The sequence below is a fragment of the Coregonus clupeaformis genome, chromosome 5, assembly GCF_020615455.1.
Source record: "Coregonus clupeaformis isolate EN_2021a chromosome 5, ASM2061545v1, whole genome shotgun sequence".
In the NCBI taxonomy this organism is placed as follows: domain Eukaryota; kingdom Metazoa; phylum Chordata; class Actinopteri; order Salmoniformes; family Salmonidae; genus Coregonus; species Coregonus clupeaformis.
Window position 1 is genome coordinate 2823986 of NC_059196.1, and position 21211 is coordinate 2845196.

Consider the following 21211-nt stretch of genomic DNA (forward strand, 5'->3'; position numbering starts at 1 on the left):
GCCGTGCTTACCGTCCGTACCCGAGTGATCACGATATAAAGGTACATTTGATCCAATACTATCTTTGTTCTAACTGACTGACGATCGCTTCCTTTCTTGGATGTTTAATTATTTCAATCACACTCAACTTCATTAATCATAGACAAGTCATTTCAGGACATTGGACATAATGCACTGCACTGAATGAAGTCTCTTTAATGTTAAATATGAAAGCCAACTGGAATGCATAGTTTGACAATATGCTGTAGATACTATATTTTCTGAACTGAAGTTGTGGCACTGTACTGTGTCCTTCTACTAGCAGCCACGGAAGTGTATCAAGGACACAAACCAGCAAGAACTATAAAAACTGCTGCTGTTAAATATTGATTCCTGTCTTCTGTTTCTTGGAGTAGAAAGAGTGATCTGTCTGAGTTTCTCATCTTGAAATCTGCCCAAATAAAAGCATTGATTTTCAGAACTAACAAACACCCAAGGTTCAAAACTACAACGAGGCTTACAAATGTATTTATTCTGCCTTTTCAGGCTTTGAGCACTTTGTGTGCTCAGTCTCTGTGAACTAATATCTTTCTGCAGAGTAAAAAACAAAAACAAACCGTTTATTTCCATTCCAACATAATATCCACTCACAGTACATATCCTCATCCACACATGCACTTCCATATACATTCATTTTTAAGAGGCCAGTAAAAAACAATGTTATTATCGCTGAATAATTTATACAAATACAAAGAAGGTTTCCTTAACCTAGTAGCTATAAGTAACCCTGTAGCGCTTTCCATGCACTCTGATTTATAGAAATATGAGACTGGGTGTAGGAAACTGGTTGAGCCAGGCAAGTTAAAAGATTAAGAAATAATTCTCCTTTAAATATTTACAAGGTGAAACAGACTTGTTAGCAAGCACTGCATTAGAGGGATTTACAGCCTTTACATTAGAGCTCAATCAATGAAGGACTGCCAATCTAACTCACTCCTGATAGAAATTGCAGGCTAATGAATATTATAGGACATTGCTCTTGAATTCTAATGTATGTGTTTACTTTATCCTCACTGCTCTATGGGCCAAACACACTGGTTCAATCCCAGATCTGATACTGTGGAATACTAGTCCCATGTTAGGCAGGAAGCCAGGGAGGAAAGCTACACTTTTGTTTGTGGACGTCTATGTTGTCCACGGCCAGTGCAGCCAAAGCTGGTCCTCTTTTAACTCTAATTGGAGGAGCTGCCTTCCTGCCTGCCTGCCCTCCCGTGGAAGTCCTAGTTCCCAGAGATTCGAGCAAGCTGATTCTCCCAGCCGGACCTGCTCCGGCACAGGCTCCGACACAGGCACTGAAACACCCAGGCAGGCAGAGAGAAAGAGACAGAGGAGAAGGAGAGAGGGAGCGGGAGGGAGGAGTCTTATTGTGGAGCCTTACCAGGCGCCTCTACTGGCTGAGTGAGTGTACGAGAGAGTGAGAGAGAGAGAGCGTGAGAGAGAGGGAGAGAGGGGAGGGGTGCGAGTACTGATGCTCTGAGATTGAGAATGGAACGGCAGTGAGACCGAGCAAGCGTAAGAGCGAGAGAATGCGAGAGAGCTCACACTGAGAGAGTCTACACATCAACAGGAGAGCGAAGCAAAGCTGACCACCGGCAACTCTGAAGAGTGACATAGAGAGAAGGAGAGAGAGAAGAAGAAGAGGAGGAGAAGAAGAGAGGAAGACAGGACAGAAGAGTTAAAACTATATCCCTGGCACAAGGGAGATCATTGAGGGACTTTAGCACCCATCCAGAAGTGCACAGAAGAGCACTGTTGTGTGTGTGTGCCAACTTCTATTTCACACACTCGCCCACTGTGTTTCAGAGGTTCACCCTCTTCCTCTCCAGTCATGATCCCCTGGATCGTTGTGTTCTTGTGGATCTCCGGACATGGTAAGTCCACTGGCTCTTGTCCTCCTATCCACTGCTTTTGTCTAATATCCTTCTGTTATTATCTGTGTAAGTTGGTGACTGCATGTGAATCGTGAGCATTTTATCTGAAGTAGTCTCTGCTGTGAGCTGTCAGATGTGTCTTATTTTGCCTCAATGATCTGTCACTGTGCTATATGGGGAGAAAACTGCTGGATGATAATGGAATACTTGTGTTTATAGCTGTTAACAGTTGTAGCCGGTGCTACCCTGTCTCAGCAGTTCATCATGGCTTGTGACCTGTCAGGCTGGTTAGACGCTCCTATTCAGACTGAATTACCTCATCAGGCACGCTCCACGGAGTGCTCACATCCCAGCTCGGCGAAGCGTTTGCTCCCCGCAACTCACATTGTTTTGAACCTGTGACCATGTCTTTGCCGGGGACGTGCCGGGGGTTGGTCAAGACCACAGAGGACCACAGAGAATATAGAGCACTCTGAAGAACACTATCCCCTTGGACTAAATCTGCAGGTGATTCAGTCTTAGACAGTGTATTAGAAATGAAGATGGATGGATGGGTTGTTTCCCCTTTTTGCCACCAGGTGGTTGTCTTTGGAAAACAATGTAACTCTCGCTGTCAGTAACCTGTGAGAAGTCTGTAAACTTCACTATTTGGGGTCTGGGTGAGATGTGGCTGGACTGAGGGCAGGCAGAGAGTAGGTGGAATGTGTTTGTACCTCCGTGGTCACTAAGAGAGTAGAGGGAGTGTGTTTACTCCTCCGTGGTCACTAAGAGTGGGGAGAGTGTGTGTCAGTGGAGGCTCCTCAGAGGAGGAAGGGGAGGACCATACTCCTCAGTGAATTTCTTAAAAAAGGTATCCTTTTTAGATAAAACTTGACTAAATATATTCACGTCACCAAATAATTGATTAAAACAATGTTTTACAATGAAGGTCTACATTCGCCTCACCAGCACTCTGTAGGTTAGCACTATGGTGTAGCCAGAGGACAGCTAGCTTTCATCCTCCTCTGGGTACATTGACTTCAATAAGAAACCTAGGAGGCTCATAGTTCTCACCATCTTCCATAAACTTACACAGTAAGTATGACCACTTCCGGAGGACATACTCCAACCTTTCAGAGCTCTTGCAGGATGAACTGACATGTTTTCCACCCAATCAAAATATCAGATAATGAATCTAGCACTGAAAGTATAAGCTACAACTAGCTAGCACTGTAATGCATAACACGTGGTGAGTAGTTGACTCAAAGAGAGAGAAATACAATAGTTGAACAGTTTTGAAAAAATTAATTTATTCCCAAATTAAGGAAAAGCGAGAGAGAGAGCTAGCTATATTTAGTTGTATTTTTTTAACTTTCACTTAGCTAGAGAATGCAGCTAGCTAGATAAGCCTACTCGAACATCCGGCTCAAACAGAGAAGGATGCTATGTTAGCTAGCTGGCTATGGCTATCCAACACTGGAACTCTTCCAAGTCAAGGTAAGCTTTTGGTTTTATTAATATATTGCCACCGGGGCCCACCGGTGTAACTGCTAACCTGCTTTCTGACTGTACACTGTACTGCATGATTGTAGCTAGCAGGTTTACTAATGCTTTAGTTCTAGTAGCTATGTTGACTATGACGTGTCAACGATGTAGGCTGTGTGTAGCGGTTATAGCGGTCATGATATGAGGGTTTGGCTTGGAAAGGTTTTTTCGCCTGGTCACAGACAGCTGATGTGTTGTGCACTGAAGTCCACAAGTGAAGGAAAATGGTGAGAGGAGGAGAGCGCGTAGATAGTTGCGAGAAGGAATTATATATACCACAAGCAAAGTGATCATGCTGTTTTCATGTGGCTTCTATGAAAGTGAACTGTGTTTGCGTGTGATCAGGGATGTATTCATTCAACCGATTCTGTTGAAAAATGTTTCTTAAACAGAAGCAAACAGAACAAAACGGGGATAAAAACACCTGAATTTGTTCAATATAAATTCACATTTGCAATTGTTGGACTAATGATTTCTCCCTAGATCAACTAGATGCAGGCGAGAGTGTGCAAGACAGTATTGAATGTGTCACTGTCTGTCACCTTGATTACTCAAAATTATCTATGTAGGTAAACTTTCATTCATAGGCTAGGTTGTAGCAACCTCATGATGGGTACAGGGAAAATTTTAGTATCATGTAGTAGCCTAAACCTATCGATGTTACATTGAGCTGGGTGAATGAAATATGAATGACAGTCATCCAATATGCTGTAATAGAAATAAGGCCATGGTCATAAAAAAATTACCATCCTCCCTCATCTTAAACGGCACCGACCGCCACTGGTGTGTGTGAAGTGTGTTAGCTCAACCGTGGCATGGTAACTGACCCACAAAGGGAGCAGGAGCTAATCTCAGAGTGTGTCAGGGTCAGCGGAGCTGTCACAGCTTATTTTCTAAGTTTGACCTCTCACACTGGGCAGCCATCTAAGCAGGGTTCTGTCCCTCAGCTCTCTCAGTGTGTGTTTGTGTGTGTGTGTGTGTGTGTGTGTGTGTGTGTGTGTGTGTGTGTGTGTGTGTGTGTGTGTGTGTGTGTGTGTGTGTGTGTGTGTGTGTGTGTGTGCGTGTGTGTGTGTCAGACACAGAGAGAGGCATAACCTTTTGTTCAAAATCAACGGGGGAAAGAGGAAACCAAGTCTTTCTAATTTGTGTCACATTGAACTGAATCTGACAGCTTTGAGATTGGAACATTGTGTCATTATGAGCTCTTCATTTATTCTCCAGAATTTTATTTCCCCTTGTTCTCTATATCACATAGAGAGAAATCAAGTAAATAATCCAAATGATAGAAAAGGTCAAGCTTGTTTTCGATTTCAAAAACATCCTATTGTGCCCTTTTCATTGTCTATTCCAGGCACTAGAAATGATGTATGCGTATGTTCAAGCAGAAAATAATTATGTCCGGGTGCACTTACACAACCCACTAATTTGACATTGACTCTGTTACTAAAGAAGTTAATATTGGTCTCAGCACCGCTGGTTCAGGAATTGTACATCACCTCTGAGGAGGTTGTCGGTTGTAGTATCTGTTTTTATGCTTGTGTAAGTGTGTCCTGGGATGTTGACATTAACATACTCTTGTTCTGTGAAGTAGTTAGAAAGTACGGAGTAGCTATATAGAGACTGTATTCCACAGGTTATTTCTTCATGACCAGAAGGTTTTTTTCTGAGGTCATTGTACTCTGGAAATAAGTTTAAATTGGACACATTTAGACTGTAACATTAGATGTCTGCCTAATTTGTGTCCATCACTGCATGTGCAAAATGACTGCCTTAAGCCATGTTTTCTCCTTTAAACTAAGACATTGATAATTTACAAACTACTTGATGGTGATAGCCTACCTGCTGAAATACCATATAGACAGATTGTACATTTCAATCACATCTCTGCATAGATCAGCTCTGTGTGCCCAGTTATTTTACTGGCATAATATTGTATTTCCCTCATTACAGGTGATGCTTTCAGTTCTGGGAAAAGCAACTAAAAACCAACCAGCACATATCTCAGATAATGCAGACAGGAGCGAGATTGCTCTGCAATTCAGCTGTTTGTTATTACCATAATATAAAATAAAATAAGCCCTGGTAGGTAAACAAGAGATAACAACCTGCGTCTCCTTGCCTTTTGCCAGTCTCTGGGGAGAACCAGTCACCTTGTAGCTAATTCTAGTTTTACAAATTGATACTCTGTTTATGTCGCCAGCTACTGTCAGCAGAAAACATGAGAAAGCTATATATTTTATGAAAAAGGGATGGAGGGACTTGTGAGGCTGAGACTAGAGAGTGCCATCCTCTGGTGAGACAGAGAGGTTCTGAGTTGTGCTGATCTCACTCCTGCCTGTACTGTATGAAAGGCACCTTTCCTTCCCTCGATCCCTAGCACTCACCTGGTCCGCTACTGACGGCGTGAGCCAGGAGGATCCTGAAAGAATGTCCCCAAAGAAGGCAGTCACCTGTCCCAAGATCTTGTCCGTCTCTCTCATTCTCTCTCTCATTCTCCCTCTCTCTCTTCCCCTCTATCCCTGGCTCTCTTGCACAGTACAGTGTGATTGAACACCATCTCTGCTGTCAGGTAAATGGTGCTGGAATTTCTGAGTACAGAAAGTCCCTGTGGAGGAAGCCAGTTTAAGAATAGCGTATTGTACTGGATGTGGCTGTCCCTGTGGCAGACTGGAACTGAAAAACCAGACAGAGGTATATGGAGTGACTCTCTCTCTCTCTCAAACTAGACCCAGATCACTGGCCTCCTTATTAAATCCATCAGCAAACTGTCCAGTGGTTCCTTGGATGGTACTTATAGGCAACACGTCTAATCATTCTGCTGGCCTCGGGTTTGCACACTGGGGGCAGTGCAGCATAGCAATGGACTCCATTCCTCTCTCTCTCTCTCTCTCCTTCTCCCTCTCCGTCGTCTGGCTTCCTCCTTCCTTCCCAGCTCACAAGCATACTCCTAGACCTCCTAGTGCTGTCACCACCCCGCCATGACACTAAGCTGTTTCTTAACCCTGAAAAGAAGGTCTTAGCACACCACAAGCCACTATTTCATTTACTGCTGTCTATTAACTATCTGCCTATTCTGATCCTAAACCCGCTTTTCACAGAACACAAGCTTTGATACCAAATTCCTAATAGCTTCATAATTAAATGTCAACACAATGTCATGTTTGGTTTTTGGGATTTTGGAGTAAATCTCTTTGCTTCTTTGAAAGAGAAAAAACCCTCCATCACATTTCACAATGCAAATCATCCCAAAATGACATTGGCAAATTTTGTCTCCATTTTATTGCATCATTCTGCATTCTAAGTAGTCATAGTTATTTGTAAGCAATGCATGTGTTAAACCCCTTGTAAATGCATGGATTATGACACAATAATCCAATTGTAATTAATAGATTTTGCTATTTCAAACACAAGCTAAAACAAATTAATTAATATTTTTTCCATATGCTTTCAACCGCCCTCCTTTGTTCATCATATAGACTTTCTCACACAGCTCCTGCTGTGGTCTATCTTCCTGTTGTATGTTGTCAAACATGGTGGCTAAGAAGATAGAAGATATACCATGTCTCCTTCCTCTATCTTATCTCTTCACTCACTCCTTATTGATGGCACATGCTGTAAGGACATTAACCTTTGCCAGGTCACGTCTCCACAGGAGATTGATATTGATGTCCTCCATTGGTGTGTGACGTTGTAGGCCAACCTTTGTTTCCTTGTTTGTGCTTTGTGTACCATCAAGGCTAGCGTCATAAGTCACCTCAGTCGCCCATGAACCCTGCTGATTTCTGTGTCATGCTAGATTAAGGCTAATCCGATCCAGCCTGACGTTTCCCGATGGATATTTCTGGTAGTAAACATATTAATAAATAATCAGGAGCTGTCTCTAGAATGCTTTGGCTCTCGGTCCCAGTGGTTAGCAATGGATAGGCCTTCAAAGGGGTAATTTTACACAATGTTATTTCCAAGAATATTATATAAGGTTACGGGTTTATGTTGGGTGAATAGAAATAGTTTAGCAGGTTTTTGCCTTCAGAGTAGCTGGCATTGTTTTAGTTTTTTCACTTTCATTGATGATTGATAATAGGTTATGGCTTTTGCTACAATTTGATTAGAGTAATTAGATCATTATGTTACCGTTTAATTAAAGCTATTGCATTTTAATCAGCTGTTGTCTTTGTAGTTAATTGTAGTGCATCATGCATATTTATGCTTGTATCATGGGCCTTTAGCAGACGCAAAACAAGTATAAGTAAGAGATCATTTCAGAGACATGCAATTTTCTCTATTCTCTTCATATTGTATCTGACTGCTTCATCCGATTAAATGGATGGAATCTCTTCAAGTCAGATTCCGGTCAGAGAAAAGGAAAATGATTCGTTTGGAAACTATTCTTGCAAACCAGGCAATGATCTGCTTCCTCTTAAGCAGTCATCAAAAATTCAACTGTCTTTACTGGAGTTCATTATAATTCTCCAATGGCATCACTGTTCTTAAGCATACTCCAAAGACCCTACCATTCAGAATGACGTACTCCAATATCCCTCCAACCCCCAGCCCCGCCTTCTCTCCCTCTCTGAGACTTTGCTCTTGGATCTCATTCCTAGGGGATGAATTTATCCAGATTGGAGCACTCTTGGCAAAAGGGAATTATCCCGGATTACATGTCTGCTGGGCGCAATGTTAAGTAATTCAACCAGATGCTGTTGTGATCATGAGGTCACCTGTGGAGTGAGGGTTAGCACCCACCCACACTCCTCCGTCCCACCCTCTCCCCCATCCCCCTATTTCTTTGAAGATGTGGGGCAGCACCCTACGTGTCCTGTCTGTCATAAGGGGTGTTAGGATACTGGGAGATGGCAGAAGGGGGAAGATGGGCATACTGGGAGGCAGCTGCCTTCTCTGAGCGCAGTCGGGATTTTTTGACAGATTAAAGAGGGGATTAATGGGTTCTAAATTGCAGCCTAATGCACAGGAAACAACAGGCGATGTTATTCCCTCTCAGTGGGAGCCAAGCGCAGCGGCTTGGCAGGGGAGGTCAACAGAGCCGGAGTAAGGCGGGTCGTATACCACGCTTCTGTTCCGGCAGTGTCAGCGTGGCACAGCTGGTCAAAACCCAGTGCCTACCTCCTTGTTCCTGTGCAGGGGGTAGCCGGGTGGAGAAAAGGGGTAGTAAGGAGGTAGTAGAGTGGAAGTAATGCTATGACTTTGAGTGTAGGTTGGTCATCAGGTGTTAACTTGATTTTCTCCCTTTTAGTAAAGAGACCATTTGTTTTTCAATTATATTGTTTAGTATCGAAAATATGTGCAGATATGATCAGCTTGAGGCTATAAACTGCATGTTTGGATTCAGAGCATTGTTTCTATCGATTTATAAATGGCATGTAATTGTGCCATTAGTGTCAAATAGAGGAAAACATTATGTTATCAATTCAATCCACTTTGGAGAGTTCAAAAATTATAGTTCCAATGTGTTATGGTTGTCTTTTATGTTCTTGAAAACTCCAGACTTTGCCTCAAAATAACCATCCACATATGTGTTTTCACGCTTTGGCTCTTTTCGCTGACCATTTCTCTTACAGAGCGGGAAAAAAGCTGCTCCCCGCATCGATGTTGTTATCAGTGCATATCTGGAGTTATTACCTTGGGTAAATTGCATGCCATCCTCTTCGCTGCCTAGTGCTGCTGATGTAATGTTGCGTATCCCGGAAGCGGCTGAAGCATTTGTGAGTAAACCACCTAGTAAATGCATTGACGGGATTGTTACAGGCCATGTTGGAGGCAGGATGGAAGATGCATTTGGTGTTTCGGCACAGGAGGCACTTGAGGAATTGGGTTTCTGATCTGATAACAGCTTCAGAGTGTTTTGTGGGAAGTTTCTGGGACAACCCAATATTATACCTGGATGAACTCGGCTGTCTCTACCTCCCTCTCTCCCTCTTTCCGTTTCTCTCTCTCTGTTTTCACTCTCTCATGCCAATGTTACCTACCAGAGATGGAAATGGCTTTTAAATTGGCCGATGCAAGCGAGCCGTAAGTGTTTGTTCTGTGCGTATCGGTATGCTTGTGAGCGCATGTGTGTGTATACAGTTGAAGTCAGAAGTTTACATACACTTTAGCCAAATACATTTAAACTCAGTTTTTCACAATTCCTGACATTTAATCCTAGTAAAAATGCCTTGTCTTAGGTCAGTTAGGATCACCACTTTATTTTAAGAATGTGAAATGTCAGAAAAATCGTTGAGAAAATGATTTATTTCAACTTTTATTTCTTTCATCACATTTCCAGTGGGTCAGAAGTTTACAATTAGTATTTGGTAGTATTTGGTAGCATTTGCCTTTAAATTGTTTAACCTGGGTCAAACGTTTCGGGTAGCCTTCCACAAGCTTCCCACAATAAGTTGGGTGAATTTTGGCCCATTCCTCCTGACAGAGCTGGTGTAACTGAGTCAGGTTTGTAGGCCTCCTTGCTCGCACACGCTTTTTCAGTTCTGCCCACAAATTGTATATATGATTGAGGTCTGGGCTTTGTGATAGCCACACCAATACCTTAACTTTGTTGTCCTTTGTTGCCATTTTGCCACAACTTTGGAAGTATGCTTGGGGTCATTGTCCATTTGGAAGACCCATTTGCAACCAAGCTTTAACTTCCTGACTGATGTCTTGAGATGTTGCTTCAATATAGCCACATAATTTTCCTTCCTCATGATGCCATCTATTTTGTGAAGTGCACCAGTCCCTCCTGCAGCAAAGCACGCCCACAGTATGATGCTGCCACCCCGTGCTTCACGGTTGGGATTGTGTTCTTCGGCTTCCAAGGACACCCTTTCTCCGCCCGGCTACCCCCTGCACAGGAACAAAGAGGTAGGCACTGGGTTTTGACCAGCTGTGCCACGCTGACACTGCCGGAACAGAAGCGTGGTATGAATGTAATTATGGGAAAACAGTTAAATTTTTGTTTCATCAGACCAGAGGACATTTCTCCAAAAAGTACTATCTTTGTCCGCATGTGCAGTTGCAAACCGTAGTCTGGCTTTTTTATGTCGGTTTTGGAGCAGTGTTTCTTCCTTGCTGAGCGGCCTGTCAGGTTATATCGATATAGGACTTGTTTTACTGTGGATATAGATACTTTTGTACCTGTATCCTCCAGCATCTTCACAAGGTCCTTTGCTGTTGTTCTGGGATTGATTTGCACTTTTCGCACCAAAGTACGTTAATCTCTAGGAGACAGAACGCGTCCTATTTCCTGAGCGGTATGACGGCTGCGTGGTCCCATGGGGTTTATACTTGCGTACTATTGTTTGTACAGATGAACGTGGTACCTTCAGGCGTTTGGAAATTGCTCCCAAGGATGAACCAGACTTGTGGAGGTCTACAATTATTTTGCTGAGGTCTTGGCTAATTTCTTTTGATTTTCCCATGATGTCAAGCAAAGAGGCACTGAGTTTGAAGGTAGGCCTTGAAATACATCCACAGGTACACCTCCAATTGACTCAAATGAAGTAAATTAGCCTATCAGAAGCTTCTAAGGCCATGACATCATTTTCTGGAATTTTTCAAGCTGTTTAAAGGTACAGTCAACTTAGTGTATGTAAACTTCTGACCCACTGGAATTGTAATACAGTGAATTATAAGTGAAATAATCTGTCTGTAAACAATTGTTGTAAAAATTACTTGTGTCATGCACAAACCGACTTGCCAAACTATAGTTTGTTAACAAGACATTTGTGGAGTGGTTGAAAAAACGAGTTTTAATGACTCCAACCTAAGTGTATGTAAACTTCCGACTTCAACTGTATGTGTCGAAGTTGCAAGGGTACTGCTGTGCAACGCCAATTACGTCTGAAAGCCTTGTGCAGCAATATATAATGAACAAAATATAAAGGCAACATGTAAACTTTACGTCCCAGGTTTCATGAGCTGAAATAAAATATCCCAGAAATGTTCCATACGCACAAAAAGCTTATTTCTCTCATATTTTGTGTACAAATGTGTTTACATCCCTGTTAGTAAGCATTTCTCCTTTGCCAAGGTAATCCATCAACCTGACAGGTGTGGTATATCAAGAAGCTGATTAAACAGCATGATCATTACACAGGTGCACCTTGTGCTGGGGACAATAAAAGGTGGGTTTTGTTACACAACACAATGCCACAAATGTCTCAAGTTTTGATGGAGCATGCAATTGGCATGCTGACTGCAGGAATTTTCACCAGAGCTGTTGCCAGAGAATTGAATGTTTATTACTCTACAATAAGCCGCCTACAACATCAATTTAGAGAATTTCGCAGTACGTCCAACCGGCCTCAACCCGCAGACCACGTGTAACCACACTAGCCCAGGACCTCCACATCCGGCTTCTTCACCTCTGGATCGTCTGAGACCAGCCACCTGGACAGCTGATGAGACTGAGAAGTATTTATTCCTGTAATAAAGCCCTTTTGTGGGGAAAAACTCATTCTGATTGGCTGGGCCTGGCTCCGCAGTGGGTTATGTTCATAGTTTTGCATGCAAATGAGCCTTTTGACTTGAACATTGGGAATCAGTAAAGAAAGGAGCACCTCGCCAACTTATCTGTGGTTAAATATGTGTGTGCTTCCCTGCCAGTACAACACACATGCATCTGTCTGGAAACAACAGAACAGCGGCAATAGATACCTCGCTTCTCCCAGGGATGCCTTGTGGCAGACAGCAGTGACAGCAGGTGATGGCCTCTGATAGAACATGGGGGGCATGGGGGTCTGTATATGGTTAACAGACAGAGCCCTACAGTAATGTTCCCCTGGCACTATTGGCTCATTGGAGTATGCCCAAGTCATTCCTGCTCAGTCGGGGTCAATTCAACTGGATGATGCTTGTTTTTAATAGAGGCCGTTGGGAACAGAGTTCTCTGTGGGAACCAGGCATACAGTAATTGTTAAGAGAGGCTCTATTCTTTGAACAACTATTTAATCCAGCACTGATTAAGAAAGAAAATGTATTCAGCAAAGCACATCAGAGACAATAGCATTCGCTAAACTTTCTCTTCATCTAAACTTTATAAATCTGGGGGCTATACAAGCTTTGACAATCAGGAGGCCCTAATAGTGTCAAGCCCCATCCCCTGCATCAGTCTGTTGATGTGGATAGTGTTTCACTAGTTGCTAAACGGGGGGTTGAGCCACCTGCTTGTCCCACTAAGACAATTAGGCAATTGAGGGAGAGGCCATTCAGTAGTCATGATCAGAAGGCTGGTATTAGAGCTAGACAGAGCCTCCCATGTACCATCTCCAACCAACGGTGGCATGATGTCTGTTTTCTTCCAGCCTAATTAGCATGTTTGTTGCAGGAAATGTAGGAGCGTTTGACACCAGGCTTAGGAAACATGTCAGATGGAGCGCTTGGTTGGTGCTTAGACAGAAAAATCCCATTGGCCCCCAGACAAGCCTCTACTGTTAGGCCTGTGGCTCTGTGTCATTATGGAGTTGTTTACCATCCCACCCCCTCCTCCCTCATTCTTATATCCTCGTCATCCTCCTGAGTTACCAAAGAGCAATCTGCCGACAAAAATGCCTCTATTTCACAATATGTCCTTCTGGGGGCGCTACTGAGCAGACCACTTCTGCTCGAGTAGTAGCCTCAAAACAGGCAGATTATTGTATTGATTGGGGGCTGATGATCTGAAGTATATATCCATGTTTGTATCCATCTCACACTGAACATTAATACAACCCACCACATTAAAGGTCCCATATCGATTGAGAGTCTCTCTGATGTCTCTGATATGTATTAGCTCGTATTCACTGAGTCCTCTCCACATGGAACAAAGAGGTCTATTTTTACATGCAGTAATAACTGGTTTTCAGACTCAGGATCAGCTATAAGTAATCCGCAGATATTATGTCTTAGTGCAGGACCTCAGCCCCACTCTCTACTTTATATGATTTGTCTCTAATCATCTTCCTCTAAGTCCTTAGTTTATCGCCATGCCACTTCAAGTGGCTTTCAGGAATGAGTAAGTGTAAACATTGTAAATTAAACATTGTAAACATTGTGAAAGTGTAAACATTGAAAATTAAACTGTAATAATTGGAGTTGGTATTTTATTTTTCTTTAAGGATTTGTAGCTTCAAGAGCACTATTCATCTCTTTTTGTATTTGGAGCTGAAGTTCAAGTGCAATTGAATATTGTGGAGATTATTTTTTTGACAGGCCCAGGCAATATTTTTTTTAAATGCACGATCGGGCAGTTAAATGATTTGCTATCCTTTCAAATCTGTTGGCAGGGTTTTCAATCTGGCAGGCCTCCCGGGTGAATTGACAGTGGTCATTGCTCAATCCCTGGGGGACATTAGTGCAAATCACAGAGGCACACCGGAGTCATCGGAGTTCGCCACTTTCCCTTGGCCAGCACCCAATGCTAAATGGCAACGCTCTCTCTGGCCAACAATACCGGGCCAGGAGACTCCCCTTAAACCTGTTTTAATTAAAACGCCTCAAAACAGGCCTGGCTCTAACACTGAGAGAGACCAAACAAAACAGTGAAGGAGGAAGACCTGAGCGCAGGCAGGGAGAAGGGTCGTCCATTATTTTTTATTTAAGGGGAAGTGGAGGGACACAGAGGATGCTCTGGCAGGCCGATGATAAACAGACTCCATGTCAGAGATTGGATTAGAGGGATAGAGAGATCCTTAAAAGCAGAGTGCAGTTTATTGTAGCCTTATCTAAAGTGATAATGTTACCACAGACGGATGAGTGCAATGACGGATGAGTGGATGGTAGCTCTTATACAAGATATAACAATGGGCCAGATAGCTTGGTGGATAGGCAACAAATGCACTTCTGAACGAACAGGAAGGGCTAGCTTTCAAACAGTAAGAAATAGCTCTTCTGAAATTGACCATCAATTGCAAGACCTCTAGTCGGCATGTGGTGTGATCATCAGAACAGGTGTACACTTCGCTCAGAAGGGCACAGATAGAACCCTGGTATGTTGCTGCAATTTGAGGGCTATTTTAACTAAGAGATTTTTCTCAGATGTGTGTGAGGTGGAAGTATATATTTCTGCTATAGTTGGGTGTTGTTTTGTTTGAAATGTATGTATGACAAAGTTGTGTGTCTGAGATGATCACCCTCAGGGAGGGTGTAGATTGCTGTTGATGCTCACAGAAAGCTGCAAAAAAGTGTTGTGACGTGACTTTCATTATTGTGATGACTATTATTTATTGAAAAATTACCTACTATGTTCAATTGTTACTAGATTAAATGAATCATATAACAATTAACTAATTAGGAATTTGGGGCACCACAAGAAAAGTTGTTTAATGAGTTACCGTTTCCCGAATTAACTCTAAAGATATCTAGATATCTCTTGTCATTTAACAGTGTCAAGGTGACGTGTATGCGGTGAGTGAAGTCAAGCGCAGGACACCGAGCTACTGGCAGACGTACTTTACTACACAGTAAAGGAACATACAAAACAAAACCTCCTAACAGGGAGGAAACAATACTCGCATACAAACAGCAATGCCGACCTTACGGAAAACAATCACACACAGTAACCAATGAGAGACAGGCGGTTATAAAGGGAATACAATGTAACATAATGGGAAACAGGTGTAAACAATAAAGACCAAACAAGACGACCACCGAAACATAGATCGGTAGCAGCTAGTACTCCGGGGACGATGAAACCCGAAGCCTGCCCGAGCAAGGAGGAGGAGCAGCCTCGGCTGAATCCGTGACAAACAGTCATTTATTAATAATTTACCTCATATCAGTCTCATTCTGAAAGTCATAGGCTCTTTAAGTCTGCACGAACCCGGGTCTTGCTGATCATTCCGTACCACACAAATTGATTTAATTATTTATTTACTAACTAATTAAAAATGATAACACAAGATACAAACACGTACACGGTATAGGTAGGGATTAGAAACGTACTACAATGAAAACGGGTCCCTAGCGGTCTAACACAATATGACACTTGTTACAAAAGATGGCGAGTTAAAGAGAGAGAGAGAGAGAGAGAGAGAGAGAGAGAGAGAGAGAGAGAGAGAGAGAGAGAGAAAACACTTGGATACACATGGACCTATGCTCACAGTAATCCTAATACTTTGACTCGAACTGCCGCCCGTTTGGGAAGAAAAGTAATGCATGTATTTACGTGTTGGAGGTCTTCGTCGGGAAGGGGTCGATTGGGCCTTCTCTTTCGGATGGCCTTTTAGATGTAAGGCTCAGATTGTCCACAAGAGGTCACAATGTCCTTCTTCTTAGTTGAAGGTTTATTTTCACTCGTTCTGGTGGTCTTCTGAGGACGGCTAATCAGTCGTGTTGATGATCCGCTGTGGGGTGATGAGAGCAGTGTAGTAGACGATGGCTTGAAAAGAGTAACAGGATGGTCCCACTTAAATTCACCTTCTTAGATACAGTACTTAGAAAAGCTACTCAGACGTAACATTGATTGTTAGTGGAGGCAACTTTGTCGTCTTCACCTCGTGTTGATTTTCAGGTTCGGGACCAATATGGACAAAAGCTGCAGCTTGATGTCCGTCTAGTCTGATCTGATAATTATTATCTCAGTCTTTTATGCACTCTGGTAAAGAGGGGCGTTTCCGTCATACTGACACGCTCTCTGAGCTCCCTCGGGCATGGCTAGTTACGAGGCAAAAGTATTATCATCACTATGATCTTGTTAGAAAGCTAAAATCACATTCCTATCTCACGAAAACATTGTCTTCCTCCTTGATATTTTCTACACAACGTAAAGTATGTAAACCTGATATACACAGTGTAAAAGCTCTTCAAGCCATAATGTTTTTGTTATAACGCCTTTATACAATTTTTAATGACATCACAAAATAGACATTCATTTTCAATATTTCATTTCTCATCATTCCCAACGTTTGGATGTTGAAATATATTGTCCCAATGTTCATTGTTGGATGTTGAAGTTTTCGGGCGGCAAAAGGTCTTTGAAACAAAGGCATTCCTTGCACCATACTAGAGGGCCAGAGATAGATTATCCTCTCTAATTTATGGCAGTGTTAAGGTGTCAAGACCGGCACAGCCCCCTTTCTTGACACAAGAAATAGGCATCTTAGGTTCCCCGGTAAACGGCAAAGTAATGTTTGGAGGTATTTAGGTAAGCCAACCGTTTCAGTTTCCCACAATGACTCCTGGGGATTTTCTCTCCCTTCTGAAGTCTATGTTATCTAATTGTTGTCTGATTATGAACATCAGAATACAATACCTCCCAAGGTAAACAAAGCTATCTCCTGCTTGGAAGAGGGAGAGAAAATACTCAAAGGGAAGGTGGGATTGTTGTCACAAGTATTGTCACAAGTATCTGAAGCTTGCAGTACTAATCTGGGCTAGGGATGTGCATGTGTGTTTTTGTGTGACTGAGAGCAAATTAGATTACTGTCCTCTTTCGTTGGATGCTAATTGTATTAGTACACATTGTTTGCGTATCTGAAACATAGCAGCTTGACTCTCACATTGGGTTTCTGTGATGTTGGACAGAATTTTGCTCAAGAAAAATCAAAATCAGACTGGACAGAAACTGGTTGAATCAACGTTTTCTCCAAAGAATTTCATCAGCAAAATAATCGTTGTGATGATGTTCAATCAGTTTTCAAAGCTGATTGGATTTGAAAAAAGTAATCAAGGGAATTTAGAATTTTTTTCACCCAACTACTAACCTAAAACCAATGACATGGTGAAATGTTTGTTGATTTCACGTTGAATTCAAATTAGTTGACAACTCAATCTAATGTAAATTCAAACTAGACGTTGAACTGACATCTGTGCCCAGTGGGATGGGTTTTGAAATACCCTTGTATGACTTTTGAATAATGGTGCAGGATGGTGCATGCCACCAGGCCAATGCTGTGTGACACTAGCAAGGCAGGACATAAAAAATGCAGAAGGGCATCTAAAGTTGATCATGACAGTGTACTGTGGGATATTCAGAGGTGTCACCAATCCCCCACTCGCCTCCTACGAGTGTCCTTAAACTTCTCCAGGTCTTGTGTTCATGGGGACCAGCTTGAATTATTAACAGTCTTTCATTAAAAGGCAGTTTTCTGGTTGCAGCCGGAGAAACTCAGGCTAGTTTGACGGACTCGTTTGGATTAAGGGAGACACAGCGCCGTGGTGGAGATTTGCGGCGGGAAAAGTTGAATGTCCCGCAGCCCAGAGAGTCTCTTCCAGATGGGCCTGTTCCACACAGAGTGAGGAGTTAATGGCTTGGAGTCTGCCATCACTCCTCCTCTGCTGCTGCTCTCTAACTGCCAAATGTGATATTGTCCCCATCTTTTCTCTCTTCTCCCATGGAAGCCAATTGCCTAGGATCGTTTCAACCCAAATCCTTTCTGTTATTTGTATGGAACTGTAGGTATTCGTAGTGTGTTCATTCATGCAGAATTCCCTACTGGAAACATATACTTTGTTTGCGTGAGCCAAAGTACCAGAACAACACTAATGAGCAGTGCCTGTGTGGGCCCTGGCATCGGTGAAGTATGTACTGTAATTGTTTTCCCAAAAGCAGCCATCATTGCATCTTCTCTGCTGTGCATCTCTTGATCACCTCCATACTGGGAGAAAAATGGGGAATGAACAACACGAAAACACAAGTGACTTTCAGTGCCTCGGCGGCTCTTTGAAGGCTGCCAAACAAGTGTCTTTCATGTTAAAACCAGCAGACGTCTGGTACAGAAAGAGAATAACACAGACAGAGATCAGTATCCAGGGGTAGGAGATCAGAAAGTGAAGATTGCGGGGTCTCTTTATGTGCCTGTACATGAGGCCTCCTCAGGAAATCTACTGCATAGTTTCTCCACACATTTATTCTGACCTGTCTCTCTAGCAAGCAAGACAAAAAAAGGGAGAAACCAGACCCCGTGCAAAGCGAACTGACCATTTACTAAACTGGAAAGTCACCCTGATGCTTTCCACAGTTAATGAGGTGGGATGATGAATTGGAACATGTAACTGATGCTCTGATTTCATCAGCCACAGCAGGTAACAGTCAAAGGGTAGCAGAGACATATAGCCAGTATACACTTGCTCTATCTCTCTGTATTGTTGTGAAATGAGGAGGATCTTAAACCAAAGAAGACATTGTGCATTTCACATCCAGGATTTCTTGGGGATAGTGTGTCATGTGACAGTTCAATGTGGGTTAGAGATGGTTACAAATAATATCTTTCCCCGACCACAACGCACACACACACGCACGCACACACATGCACACACATGCACCACACGCACAAGCATACAAAGAGAAAGAGGGAGAGAGTGGCCTGTTGCTTCCAGAATCTGTTATCCCTGAATAAATGATGGAGCGGGAGCTGTGGTGGCCCCCACCGAGACATGAACCAGATTTCAACCTGGGCTCCCATGGGTTGAGGGCTGCATATCTCCAACAGGCCACAACTCTATGGCTGCTGGGAGGGGGTTCTATTTCACCATCACCACCTTCATTGTATAACCCCCCCCCATCTCTAAAAGTAGGGCAGCTTTCAATGGAAGAGGAAGGAGGGTGGGGGGGGGTGGGATGTGGGGGCTGTTTGCCTGGCTGAGACGGCGTGTATCATCAGTTGGACCGATAGCTCTAATCAATTACAGCGACAGACCGCTGTGAACAAACAGCCTAATGGAAATAAAGTGGAAATGATCAGCCCAGGAATGAGAGGAAAGTAGGAGGAGAGAGAGGATGAAAAAGATGCAGGCTCAGACTTGGTCGTTACAAAGGCAAAACGGCACTTTGAGAAAGGAACATATGTTTTCATTTCCATCATTATTTATAATGTAAATGGAGAAAGAAAGAGAATCCCTCCACAGAGAAATGCCCCCTTCTTGTTCTTTAACAGCATCACCACCTCAGATCCCCATCCCTCCATCACCTCCTCCATCTTCCCTTCTTCTCCCTCACAAACACACGCACGCACTCACACACACACACACACACAGACACACACACACACACACACATACACAGGCACACCATATTGCTCTGAGGAAGCCACGCTCCACTAATACACCTCGGCTGGAGAAAGCCTGCGAGCATATGTCATTAAAATGAATTGTGGAAGGGAGCGTCGAGAGACGGAGAGGAAAGGAGAAACGTCTGGGGAAGAGTTTGTCAGGTGCAATCAGCATGATATCCACCCACCTAGAGACCTGTGCCAGACAGGCAGGTCAAGGGGAAGCCAAAATAGGACACCCCACAATTTGCCTCGTCTTCTCAGAGAGAGAGAGAGAGAGAGAGAGAGAGAGAGAGAGAGAGAAGTGTGTCTGACTCATACGAGAGAGAGATGTTTGTGTGAGGAAGAGGTAGTGGGGTGAAGGAGGGTGAAGGGGAAGAGAAGAACGTTTCTTCTAAAGATAGTATGAGATGTAGAGGAGTCAAGAAAAGCTCAGATGGCTCCGTCTTCAAGAATATGAACTGACAGGTGGGAGTGTTGTTTCACCAAATTTTATAGGAAAAGGGCTTGGGGCGAAGCCGAATGAAGATGTATCAGAGACTTCAGACCAACTCAGAGTGGAGACAGAGGTCAAACAGCTGAACTGGTTTGACATGAGAACTAGTCAGGTGAAACCAAGCTCTATTGGCCTCAGCCGTCATATTTAAAGTTTGAGACCTTCCACGTCTCCTTTCAATCAACGTGTGCCCATGCTGTTAGAGAGAATAACCAGCCTTTTAACAGCAGGGATTGTGAAGTTTAATCAGGTCAGGCAGGTGGAAAACGAAGAAAGAAAGAAGACAAAAGAGGAAGAAGCAAAAACCGGATGTTCCTAAAGGGCCGGGGAAAGTTTCAGTGTTGGGCAGTTTCTCAGTAAGTGTTGCAAGGACTGAAGATGCCACGGGGGCGATGTTGTGTTACTGAATTAAATTGCTGAGGAACTGACCCTGTGGGAAGACTCTCAACAGTCCGCTGAAGTTTTGTCCAGTTCACTTTCTTAACCAGACTGTGCGGCTCTGGTCCAAGGTTAACCAACGCTGCTCTCTATCCTGCTGCTTTCATTATGAGTCTGAAAAGAACTGATGTAACAGAGGTCAGGCTCCATGAGACACAGCAGTGAAAGTTAATTTGAGTGTCACCCAATAACAACTGGTTGAATAGCTGCATTCCACAAAAGACTGCTATTGTACAGTTTATGCATGCAAGCTGTTTTCATAAGCACGTTAAGTGAAAGCAGGACAGGAACAAAGAGAGAAGGATGTCTGGTTACGTGTGTGCATGTGTATGTGTGTGTGTGATGGAACCGCAGAGGCTGTGTAGAAGCGCTGCATTGCGAAAGGTGCCAGAGTGCGTTTGTCTCGGGGAGCGTAATGTCGAGGAGAAAAGGGACTGCAGAGAGACTTTCCCCAGGCACACAGAGTCTGTCAGACTGATTAAGTCATACGGGCTGAGTGAGAGCTGGGAAATTGAATCTGTGCATGCTGGGGTAGTATGTCATAATGGAAAAATAAATAAATAAATACAAACGTAAAAGTATTAACATGACAGTACATCAGATATGCACTTATACCTGTTCACAGAGGCCCTGGCACACCAGTGTGCTCCAATTTCCCCGCCTCAGGCAACGTAAACCAGGTCAAGATATCTTAAAGTTCAGCGAACGCAACATGACAGGACAACTCCGACATATGGCCTGTGTGACAGCTAGTACTGTGGAGAGATGAGTGATGCTGGCCTGTGTCTTGTCGTAGGGGGAGGAATATGAACGCCTGCTGGTGAGATAGGGACTTGACTATTTCAGCTTCACCTCACAGCTAAACATCACGATTAAAAACC

The 21211-nt window shown here is 43.3% G+C and overlaps 1 protein-coding gene across 1 annotated transcript in view; it reads left to right on the top strand.

The window, feature by feature from the left end:
• The first annotated feature begins 1469 nt into the window (after positions 1–1469).
• LOC121558530 (kin of IRRE-like protein 3) overlaps positions 1470–21211 on the top strand; it is a 442346-nt gene continuing 422604 nt past the window's right edge. Inside the window, exon 1 of the mRNA XM_045211752.1 lies at positions 1470–1910. Within this exon, the coding sequence (XP_045067687.1) occupies positions 1868–1910 (43 nt within the window). The 5' untranslated portion in view covers positions 1470–1867. The remainder of the gene's footprint in view (positions 1911–21211) is intronic.